General features: G+C 34.6%; 1 protein-coding gene across 6 annotated transcripts in view; it reads left to right on the forward strand.

The window, feature by feature from the left end:
• XRN1 (5'-3' exoribonuclease 1) overlaps positions 1-12,604 on the forward strand; it is a 114,892-nt gene that overhangs the window by 38,916 nt on the left and 63,372 nt on the right. For all 6 annotated transcript variants that reach the window (XM_055569453.1, XM_055569455.1, XM_055569454.1 and 3 more), the window contains 5 exons: positions 3,701-3,870; positions 4,809-4,929; positions 5,027-5,125; positions 9,063-9,166; positions 11,707-11,838. In XM_055569453.1, the coding sequence (XP_055425428.1) occupies positions 3,701-3,870; positions 4,809-4,929; positions 5,027-5,125; positions 9,063-9,166; positions 11,707-11,838 (626 nt within the window). The remainder of the gene's footprint in view (positions 1-3,700; positions 3,871-4,808; positions 4,930-5,026; positions 5,126-9,062; positions 9,167-11,706; positions 11,839-12,604) is intronic.

The raw sequence follows: 12,604 nt of genomic DNA on the forward strand, positions 1-12,604 counted from the left end.
TCACTTTTCCCTTTCATGCATTGGAGAAGGAAATGGCAGCCCACTCCAGTGTTCTTGCCTGGAGAATCCCAGGGACGGGGGAGCCTGGTGGGCTGCCAGACATCTATGGGGTCGCACAGAGTTGGACACGACTGAAGCGACATAGCAGCAGCAGAGTAGCCAAAACAATCTGTAAGAAGAACAATACTGAAAGACTTTCATTATCTGATTTCATGATTTATCATTAGGCTAAAGTAATCAAGGCAGTATGTTTCCTACATCATAATAGACATAGATCAGTGAAACAGAATAGAGCCAAACAACCTAGATCTATACTTGTCCAGTTAAATTTTCAATTAAGACATCAGAGCTATTCAATAGGTAATGAAAAGCTTTTTAACAATTGGTACTGAAACAGCTGGCTATAAATGTGGGCAAAAACCTGTACATTATTGTCCAGAGCAAGTTATTTGTGATAACTCCAAACTGGAAAAAAATTCAGATATCTTTCAATGAGTGAATGGATTAAAAAAAACCTGTAGTACATTCATATAATGGCATACTACTCAGCAATAAAAAGAACTACTTATATAAACAAAGGATGGGAAAAAGTTCATTTGACTGAAAAAGTCAATCTTAGAAGGTTTTATATGGTTCCATTTATGTAATATATTTGAAATGATGAAATTATTATAAAACAGGTCATTGGGGGATAGGGTGTGACTATAAAGGGATAATGCGAAGGAGTTTCTTTGCAATGATGTGACAGTCCTGTATTCCAGTCTTAGGGGTGGTTACATGAAGTTTCCCTAGTGGCTCAGATGGTAAAGAATCCGCCTACAATGCAGGAAACCTGGGTTCAATCCCTGAGTTGAAAAGATCCCCTGGAGGAGGGCATGGCAACCCACTCCATTATTCTTGCCTGAAGAATACCCTGTGGACAAGGACCCTAGCAGGCTACAGTCCATATGGGTCGCAAAGAGTCGGAAACCACTCAGCAACTGAGCGCACACACGTGAATCTGCATGTATGATAAGAATTCCATACTGTTGTATATACACAGTTCAGTTCAGTCGCTCAGTCATGTCCGGCTCTTTGCAACCCCATGAATCGCAGCATGCCAGGCCTCCCTGTCCATCACCATCTCCCAGAGTTCACTCAAACTCACGTCCATCGAGTCAGTGATACCATCCAGCCATCTCATCCTCTGTCGTCCCCTTCTCCTCCTGCCCCCAACCCCTCCCAGCATCAGAGTCTTTTCCAGTGAGTCAACTCTTCGCATGAGGTGGCCGAAGGACTGGAGTTTCAGCTTTAGCATCATTCCTTCCAAAGAAATCCCAGGGCTGATCTCCTTTAGAATAGACTGGTTGGACCTCCTTGTAGTCCAAGGGACTCTCAAGACTCTTCTCCAACACCACAGTTCAAAAGCATCAATTCTTCAGTGCTCAGCCTTCTTCACAGTCCAACTCTCACATCCATACATGACCACTGGAAAAACCATAGCCTTAACTAGACAGGCTTTTGTTGGCAAAGTAATGTCTCTGCTTTTGAATATGCTATCTAGGTTGGTCATAACTTTCCTTCCAAGGAGTAAGTGTCTTTTAATTTCATGGCTGCAGTCACCATCTGCAGTGATTTGGGAGCCCCAAAAAATAAAGTCTGACACTGTGTCCACTGTTTCCCCATCTATTTCCCATGAAGTGATGGGACCAGATGCCATGATCTTCGTTTTCTGAATGTTGAGCTTTAAGCCAACTATTTCACTCTCCTCTTTTACTTTCATCAAGAGGCTCTTTAGTTCCTCTTCACTTTCTGCCCTAAGGGTGGTGTCATCTACATATCTGAGGTTATTGATATTTCTCCCGGCAATCTTGATTTCCAGCTTGTGCTTCTTTCAGCCCAGCATTTCTCATGATGTACTCTGCATATAAGTTAACTAAGCAGGGTGACAATATACAGCCTTGACGTACTGCTTTTCCTATTCGGTATTTACATATAAAAACTAGTGAAATCTGGAGCTTCTCTGGTGGCTCAGACAGTAAAGAATCCACCTGCAATGCAGGTGTCCTGGGTTCGATCCCTGGGTTGGGAAGATCCCCTGGTGGAGGGCATAGCAACCCCTCCAGTATTCTTGACTGAAGAATCCTCATGGACAGAGGAACCTGGCAGGCTACAGTCCATAGGGTCCCTAAGAGTCAGACACAACTGAACGACTAAGCACACTGAAATCTGAGTAAGTCTGTAGTCATGGTGTACCAGTGTCAATTTCCTAGTTTTGATAATGTACTGTGGCTATATGTAAGATGTTATCATTGGGTAAAAAGTACATGGGAACACACCATACTGATTTTGCAAATTCTTACAATTCTTCATGTTTTTGCTATTGTACACAATGCTATGATAAAAGTACTTATGCATTTATGTATTCTTTTTGTTTGTTAATATATTCTTATGTATTGGTAGTTTTATTTTTATAAGGTAGAATCCCCAAAGCAGAAATGCTTGATTAATGGGAGTGTGTGGTTTTTGTTTTAATTAATTCTTTTTCAAAAAGACTGGTCTAATTCACACCATCAATACTTGAGAGTACCTACTTCTCTGCTTTTCTAGTCCTGAATGTTATTGTTTAATTTTGTCCAGTCTACTGATGATAAAGAATGCCATTTTATTATTATTCAAGTTATTTTTACCTGCTCCCTAACTTGATATATTTTTATGTGTGTTTGTCTTTTGCATTTTCCCTTTTATAAATTGTTTATATCCTTTCCCTCATTTTCTTTTTTTGATTTCGAGAAACTCTTTGTATGTTAGGAATATTTTTTCCCAGTGTGGCATTTACCTGTTGATTTGTTCATGACCTCTTTTATCACATACATTTTCTTTTGTTAAAAATGTCTTTTTTCTTAAAGTGGCTAGGCTTTTTTCTGCCTTACTTGAGAATTTTTCACTACAAATTATCAATACTTTCCTAGATTTTCTTATAATACTTTGTTGTCTTATTACTACTTATTTTATATATAGTATGATATTGAAATATATATGTGCTTTCTTTCCCAGCTGGACAAAAACATTATTTTAAGTGTCTGAAATACTATGTTTGACATATATTTGAATTTGTTTTTTAACTATTTATCTTTTTCTTCTCATCTGTGGGTCTTTTGTTGTGTCAGTACTTAAGTGTTTTGCTTATAGGTGATTTTATAAAAAGTGATAGGATCTTGTAAGACAAGTTCTTGATAACTTTTCAGTTCAACCTTTATTCTTCCAGTATGAACACTAACATCATTTTTCCTTTGAAAAATATATTTTAAACCATTGTGATTTTCATTGGAATTGCATTAAATATAAAAGATAATCATAAAGATGAATATTTATATATTAATGCACATTTGCAATGTGAGAGATTAAGGAGCCAGTGAATTGTGATAAATTCATATTTAAATTTTGATTATCTGCTGTTCTTATCCACACTTTAGTGGTTGTTCTTGGAGTAATATTTTCAGAGGAATTTGTAGTGACAAAAAATATTCTAGGGCCCTTAGAAACAAGAATAGCACATCAGTTTTTCATGTAATTAAATTGAAAAGAATTCTATTATTATGATTTTTTCTTTTTAAGAACACAAATAGTAATTTTGTTTTTTGAGGGAAAAGATTCATTCTATGTGTTAGGATTACAGAATTTTTATGTTAATGACCTCTCTCTTCAATCTTATATTCAGAAGCGGTTGTTAGAAGCCATGGAGACATGTAACCACTCCCTCAAAAAAGAAGAGAGAAAAAGAAATCAACATAGTGAGTGCTTAATGTGCTGGTTTGACAGCGACACAGAGTTCACCTACCCCTCTCCATGGCCAGAAAAGTTCCCTCCCGTAGAGCGATGCTGTGCAAGGTAATGTGTGGTAATTCTTCAAAAACAGAGAGTGCAAAAAATAAGATAATAAAATTAACTTTTACAAAGCTTTTAAATATCTATTTCGAGAATTAACAGATAATTTATGACATGTAAGCAACTGATAATGAATTACATCCAACTTTCCAAGGAATTTTCTCTGTCTGTCTCAGTTGTTTCTGTAGTTCTCTGCTTTGGTCCAATTCTGCTACTCTGTTTCTCTCTTCTATTAAAGTTATTCCCCACCCTACTGCCCCTGGCATCCCATGGTGTATATCTCTTCTCTTCCTCAAGAAATGTGTGAATTTTTATTTTCATTGCCAGTGTCTACTCCCAGCATTATTTGACATGCTATGACTTTACCTTTTACATTCCCTAACCACCCAACAGGAAAGAAGAAAAGCAAGAAATAAAAGAGCTCCTCTCTTTTCTTGCCTCAAATCCATTTCAGTCCCTTTCTTCTTTCTCTTCTTCATTAAAATGTTTTCCTTGTTTTTTCTCTTTTCTCATCTTCCCTGCAGTAATACCCAGATGGAAGTTGAGTTGCAGATAAAGTAAATGTCTCTCCATTACAATTTTTCCTTTTCTTAAAGCAAAGGGAAAGATGAAATAGACATTATAAAGTGTTTATTTTCCATTCTGGGTTTTGGAAAATGGAAGATGTAGAGATTTGTAATATTTATACATATATGTATATATTATATGTATTTTTAAATAAATGGGAAAATTTCCACTCAGTATGTTACAGTCGTGGTTGTGTCTAAATTAGTAACAACAGAGAATCTGCTGCTTTATATTTTCTTTTTCTTAAAGGACAAACTGTTATTCTCCTGTTTAAAAGCAAGGGTAACTCTTGCAAAATACTGAAGGGATGCTGAAAAACTATGATTGCTTGTAATGTATGAATTTTAAATCAAATACCTTGATTTATTTTCTAGGTATAAAATAATATCATTAGATGCTTGGCGTATAGATATAAGCAAGAACAACATAACCAAGGTTGACCAGAAGGCATTATATTTCTGTGGATTTCCTACTTTGAAACACATCAAACACAAAGTCAGTGGCTATTTAGTTCAGAAATTTTTTACTTTATTGAAAGTGAAGTAATTATGGAAAAATAATTAAAAATTAAATTCTACAAATTCTTTTAAAGTTTTTTTTAAAGAAAAGTGGGGTTCAAGTATTCCAGCAAAGCAGTCGTGGAGAAAACATGATGTTGGAAATCTTAGTGAATGCTGAGTCAGATGAACTTGTAAGTATTTTCTTTACTGTATATTATACATAAAAGTGTTCTAGCTGCAGTGTGTTTGCCAAAGTAGTATAACATGTAGGAACTCCAGAAATTCACAGGAAATAAGGATAGAGTAAAGAAACATTTACACAGATTAAAGGATGTGTATAATTGTGACATAATGAGCTAAAAAATGCTGGAGGAATTTTGAAAAGATGAGCCGTGTGAATTTAGGTTAAGTACAGGTCTGTAGATAGGAATAGACTTAAGCAGGGTACTAACAGAAAGATTATCACAAAGAGGAAAAAGGAGGGGAAGGGTATGCCAGTTGAAAAAAATAACATGAGCTGGGAATTACAGTGAAAAGTAAGTGTGATATTAGCACATTATCTTTTTAACCTTTCTGTATTCTGAAATTTTTAATACTTTTTCTTTTTTTAGAGTAAATGTGATGTATTTGAGGAGAAGGAATAGATAAACCTGACTGAAGCAGAGGACTTGTGTTGGGAAATAGTAGAAGATAAGGTTGACAAAACAGATTGAGGCCAGATTATGGAGGACCTTGAATACCAGGCTAAGGAGTTTGGACTTATTGTTTTGTGACTGTTATCTTGAAATTGGTATTTTCATAAAAATTAATTTGGTAGCAGCATAATAGACTAAATTGCATAAAAGAGAAATGGAAGAAAATGGAAAAGCCTGTAAGTTGAGGTTGTGGTTATAGAAGCCTTAGATAATAAAGACATAAACTGTGAAAGTGGTAATAGATCTAGATGAACAAGACTAAATTCACAAGTTCCATCATTTGTTCAAAAATAGGGGATGAAAAGAAAAAGAAAATATTAAATATGACTGACTCTAAATATCAGACAAATCAATTGAAAAATGTATTGGAATAAAGAAGTTAAAATGGGAGAGGCACTTGTTTGAAGGGATAAATGATCAATAATAGAATTTTAAGTTGGTTCTAAAACATTTATCTGGAGCTGCCCTGTCAGCCTTTCTTAGCAGGGTTCCACAAGAGATTTAAGCCCTAATGTGCTAAGTCATCCATTTGCTTATAAAAATTAAATTAGTTTTTATGCATTTGGAATAGTACTAGTTATGTATCATCCTTAGGAGAATTAGTAAAATCCCTAGTCCAATTGTTTTTTGTGTTCTGTAGTTCAGAATAAAAACTTCAGTCAAGAAAGGTGATTATACTCAGTTGAATACGTAGAGCTGAGGCTTGGAGGGCAATAGGGATATGCAGGTCGTGAGCAGGGAAGTGATGGCTGGGGCCTTGGGGCTGACTTCCCTGAAAAAAGGGAATTCTGAGGGTTCAAGGCCCCATTGTAAAGAAATACTCACAGGTATAAAGGGTAGAAAAGGAGCCAGTAAAAGTGAGAGTGCTCAGAGAAGAAAGAGAATGATTCCCAAGTTAAGTAGTATCACAAAAGCACGAGCAAATGGTACATGCAGTTCAAGAACAGTGAAAACTAGGTCTGTGAATTAGACCTAGTGAATTAAACTAGGTCCTTTGGTCACCATTGTTGGACTTTGAGAATTCCATTCCAGTAGGTTATTGGAGTCGGAAGTCCAGTTCCTGAGTACTAGTCTGCGACTAGTTAGATGGAAAGTAAAGGAAGCAGAACTTAACCCCTTAGTTCAGAAGTTTCTCATTGAAAAAAAGGCTGGAAACATAGCTGTAGGTAAAGAAGAGGCAGTTTGTTAAGCAGAGCAGAACAGTAGAGCTTATTAAGCAGAACAGTAGAGCTTATTAAGCAGAGCAATAGAGCTGAAGAACAACGGAGGTCTTAAAGTCACCGTGGAGGGAAGGGATGTGAAGAAATAAGGGATTTCCTGTAGGGCTTAAGTGAAAGGATTCATCTGGGCAAGTAGGATAACTTTTCCTCCAAATGAAGGGAAGTGTGGGAAAATGAAATTAGATATATAGAAAGGAAAAGTATAAGGGAGCCTAGTTCTAATAATGTTGAAACTTGTTTTATCAGAATAGTCATTCTTTTATATGTTCACAGTAAGAAATGTCTTCATATAATAAATACAATAAAGTTACCTCCCAAAGTCTAAAAATAGTCATCTCTAATTATTAAAGAAATATTTGCTTATAATGATCAAGCATAATAAAAAGGGGATGAAAATTTATATTTCAACTTCAGTTTCTACTACAAAGTTGTCTAATCAATAGTAGTAATGTTTCCTTTTAAGAATTTTTACTTAAGATATTTTTCATACAGAATATTTATACGGTAATCAGTTGGTATCCATGGGGCATTGGTTCCAGGACTCTCGGTTGATCCTAAAATCCAGTGGATGCTCAAGTCTCTTTTATAAAATGGTGTTGTAGCTTCCCTGGTGGCTCAGTGGTAAAGAATCTGCTAGCCAATGCAGGAGAAAATGGGTTCAGTCCCTGATACGGAAACATCCCACATGCCTGCGGAGCAGCTACATCCATGTGCCCCCCCTCCCCCAAAAAAAAAGCTGTAATGTTTGCATATGACCTGCATATATCCTCCCTTACACTTTAAATCATCTTTATTGCTTATAATACCTAACACAATATAAATAATTGTAAATACAATTTGTATGCTATGTAAATAGTTGCCAACATTTGGCAAATTCAAGTTTTGCTTTTTGAAACTTTCTGAAGTTTTTTTTTTTCCCCAAAGTATTCTCCATTAGAGGTTGGTTGAGTCTGCAGATGTGGAACCCATGGATACAAAAAGCTGATTGTACAGCATTTTATAGTTTACAAAGGTTTTTGTGTATATTATTTTATCCTTAAATGAATATTGTGAGGTAGATGTTACAGCTTCTCATAAAACTGAGACTCAGTGGGATTAAAGGATTTGCTTAACACTCTGTAGCTGAAAAGAAATAGAAACCAATTTTGAACCTGTGGTTTCTAACTTGAGATAAGTCTAGTGTTCTTATTTAATCATACCAATCACAAACGAAATCACATTTCTTAGATTCTTTTTTTTGCTGTCTATCTGATATACAATAATGAATAATAGCTCTTTTCTAGACATCTGTGCTGTTCTTTTCACTTTTTTCAGTTCCAATGAGAAAAATAAACAGATAATCATGAGAATAATAGAATCATAGAATTTTACTACTGGATGGAATTTTGTAAAGCAACTAATCCAGCTCATTAATTTTACAAATTAAAAAAAATTAAATTAAGGAGATTGAAAAGCAGACATTGGCTCAGCTAGTTAGAAGCAGAACTAAAAACCTGAGTTTCTTGGTGAACATTATTTCTGTTAATGTTGGCTATATCGTGAGCAGTAATACTCACGTTATAGGTCAGTGTTCTTTTGTTTGAATTTACTGAAATCTGTTTTCTCACCAAGTAATCTCATTTAGGATTAAAATCAGTGGGCTGTACTTCACTAATAACTGCCAATGCTGTTGAAGAAATGAGGAGGAGGCAAGCTTCCTAGTGTGATGTTTATACTGTTGAAAAGTACTTAAGTTGGTCATAGTTCCCGTCTAATAAGAGATTGGCAGAGGGGAAGGTTATGTTGGTAAACTTCCACAGATTCATAATAAATTATAAAGAGTAAAAAAAGGCAGATAGGTAAAAACAACTTAAAACTTTTTTTTTTTTAAGGAAAGGGGAAAAAACCAAAAATCTAAAGGAACAGAAATCCTAGAAAGAAAAAAAAAAGAGTAGTTAGCAATAAAGGCACAACTTAGAGAAGAGAAATTTAAAAAGCAAAATTTGACTGGATAGAATAATTAAGTTGAAATAAAGTAGTGAAGAGCAGTTACTAGCAGGGAATAATTGGCTTGAGTGATCAAATATTTTTATATTTTAATTACTAAGGTGGGGTTTTATAGATTTCAAGTACACAGTTATAAACACAAGCCAGTTTTAATTATTTAATTTTGCCTCTGTAAAATTTTCTCTTGGACCTAAAACAGTAATGAACTTTTCTGCTTTTATTTTAAGAGTGTAGAAAATATAGCTTCATCAGTGCTTGGGAAGTCTGTCTTTGTTAATTGGCCTCATCTTGAAGAAGCTAGAGTTGTTGGTGTATCAGATGGAGAAACTAAGTAAGATTTTATTTGTAATTTTTAAAGTGTATATATGCTTTGCTATTTGATGGCTTTTATTCATACATTTTGAAGAAGGAAATGGCAACCCACTCCAGCATTCTTGCCTAGAGAATCCTGTGGACAGAGGAACCTGGTGGGCTGCTGTCCATAGGGTCGCACAGAGTTGGACACGACTGAAGTGACTTAGCAGCAGTAGCAGCATTCATACATTTTAACTGATATAGAATTTGTAAAATATTTACACTCTCTAGTGGAAATGAAAGTTCTCTAATCACACCCTTCAAGTTCAACCACTGTTGACATTTTATTGTACATCCCTTGAGATGCATATATTTTAGACGCATATATTATTTTTACCCTTTTGCCTTCTTTTCCTTTTAATAGCTTGAAAGTTTCCATATCCTAATTCTTTTCTACCAGTTGTCATTGTTAGCAAATATATTTATTTCTGACAAGACTGAATAGCATATGTAACTTTACCTTTTCCATACCCTTCCCAGGTTTCATTTAAATAATACGTAATTTTTAAAACATATATCTTCTATTCTAAAGATAATTTCTTAACACTTTATTAAATTTCACAATCATTTTATCAGTGAGTATTTAGACAATCTATTCTTTGACATCTTTTATGTTTATATCATATAAACTTGATCTGACGTCTTATTCTTTTTTCATGTTTAAAACTTCCTAAAGTAATTTTTTTTCCAGAGAAAATGTAAGGATGTTAATGCTTTCTGAATTATTGCTTATCCAAAAAATGTTTTGTGTTGTTTTTCTCCCACATATGTTTAGAATTAGAAACCTCAGATCTCTGCAAATATATCTCAGTTTGTCTTGTCATTTAATTTTGTTGGTGAGAAGTCAACCCTAATATGAATCTTGAGGATTCCTTTTTAATCACCAGAATTCACTTCCCCTGCCTTTTTGTTGAAGTTTAGTTTTTTATTAGTTGTTGTTGTTTTTTTTAAATGGATCATGCTTTTGGTCTAAGCACTCTTCACCTAACCCTCCTTTTGCACTTAAATCCATGATCTATTTTGAATTGATTTTTATATAAGGTATGAGGTCAAGTTTCATATATTTACCTATGAATATTGAATTGCTTGCTCTAGCACTGTTTGTTGAAAAAACTCTCCTTCCTCCATTAGGTTGCTTCTACATCTTTGTCAAAAATAAGTTGAGCATATTTGTATGGATCTGCGTTGTGGGTTCTCCATTTTGTTCCATTTGTCTCTGTGTCTGTTTTTTATGCCAGCACCACATTGTGTTGTTACTGTAGCTATGTAGTGAGTCTTAACCTTAGGTACAGGACTCCTTCCACCATTTTTTTATCTTTCAAAATTATTTAAGATATTTTTGGTCCTTTGCCTTTCCATATATATTTTCGAATTTTTTTAATATCTATAAAAAATCCTTGATAGATTTCGATAGAAATTTTATTAAACATAATTTGGGGAGATTTGACATCTTTGTTGAATTTTCTGATCCAAATGGATCTCCTTTTATCGCTCCATTAATTTTAATCTTTGACTTCTTTTATCGCTATTTTGTTTTTTCAGCATACTGAACCTGTGCATATTTTGTTAGATTTATACCTGCTGCTAAGTCGCTTCAGTCATGTCCGACTCTGTGCGACCCCATAGATGGCAGCCGATGAGGCTCCCCCGTCCCTGGTATTCTCCAGGCAAGAACACTGGAGTGGATTTATACCTACATAAGTATTTAAAATTTTTGAAGCAACTATAAATGGTATTGGGCTTCCCAGATGGATCGGTGATAAAGAATGCGCCTACAGTGCAGGAGATGTGGGTTCAATCCCCGGGTCAGGACGATACCCTAGAGAAGGGAATGGCTACCCATTCCAATATTCTTGCCTGAAGAGTTCCATGGACAGAGGATCCTGTCAGGCTGCAGTCTATGGGGTCACAAAAGAGTCGGACATGACTTAGCAACTAAACAACCACAATAGATGGTATTATATTTTAAGGTTCCGTTTCCCCTGCTAGTATACAGAAATATAATTGATCCTGTATATTAATTTTATGTTCTAAGACCTAGCTAAACTTACTTCCCTGCCTTTTTTTCTTAGAGTTCAGGTCAGTTATTTTGTACAATTCTGAACTTATGTAGTTGTTTCCTATTAGTGTCATTTAAATTGGTCCTCCATTCCACATATTTCCTGTAAACTGGGAGTTAAGTATGGTGGCTTGATTAGGATCAAGTTAAACTTTTTTTCAGCAAAAATACTGTATTGAATTTGAGATTATTAATTCTTTAAAAATTTGTATTATGTATTTATTTTAATTTCTTAAAGAGACAGAATACTGTTTGTTTTTAAATTTTGATTAAAATATTTTACAAGTCCTTGTTCTGAAATTCCTTTTACAGTTTTAAAAAAGGAGGTTTTTTTTTGTTTGTTTTTGTTTTTCTATTATACCATGTAGAAATTTTTTTACTCTGAAGACTCACACTACTGGAACTCTATGTTAAACCACAAATTTGGGGGTAATTTAATTTTTATTTTAATTTTCAAGGTTTTACTTGGAAGAACCTCCAGGAACACAGAAGCTTTATTTGGGAAGAACTGCACCACCATCTAAAGTGGTCCATCTTGGAGACAAAGAACAATGTAATTGGACAAAAGAAGTACAAGGAATTTCAGAATAGTGAGTATTATAAATAGTATTTAATGTCATTGAACTAGAATGTGCTGGTCTAATGTACTTATTTTTTAACTGATTTTTCACTTAACACTGTGGTCACGTCTTCATTTTATATATTAAAAAAGTAATGAGTTCTAATTTAAAATAAAACCTAATTAAAAGCAGTTAGAACCTTGTCCAGTTTGTCAGTAAAATACTTCATGACGTACTGAAAAAGAAAGGAAGGAAGGAAAGACATAATCACTTACCCTAGGAATACACAGTTAATAAGTTGCCTGAATTTCAGCATTCATTTTACTAACCATAAGGTCTTGAATTTCTTGGCCACATGTAAGTAATAAGAATAAGATGGAATACTCTCCTTTGTTTTTCACCCTTCCCTCCTCCCTACGCTTCTGTCTCCCTATATCCAAACCCCTTATGCCCCTGAATTCAGAAATGCAAGTTCTATACCAACTAATGAACAAAGAAGATAACCCTGGATTTTCAGGATGCTTTGTGTCCCATGATCCCACTCTAACAGTACCTCTCTTTTTTCATCCAAACACTGGAATTCCTTAAATCAAGATAGAGTAATAGAAACTGGCAGTGGCACATAAAGTGTTGTTATAAATGTACATCCATCAGTCCTCTTGTTTAAACTGTAATAGCATCTATTGATAAATAAGAACTCAAGAAGAGATCTCTTCTGTAATTTAGGAGCTAATATCAGGCCATAATATTCTAAAATTATTAAACAGGAAAAATTTTTAAACTACCATGAAAAGCT

The sequence above is a fragment of the Bubalus kerabau genome, chromosome 2 (assembly GCF_029407905.1).
Source record: "Bubalus kerabau isolate K-KA32 ecotype Philippines breed swamp buffalo chromosome 2, PCC_UOA_SB_1v2, whole genome shotgun sequence".
NCBI classification, from domain to species: domain Eukaryota; kingdom Metazoa; phylum Chordata; class Mammalia; order Artiodactyla; family Bovidae; genus Bubalus; species Bubalus kerabau.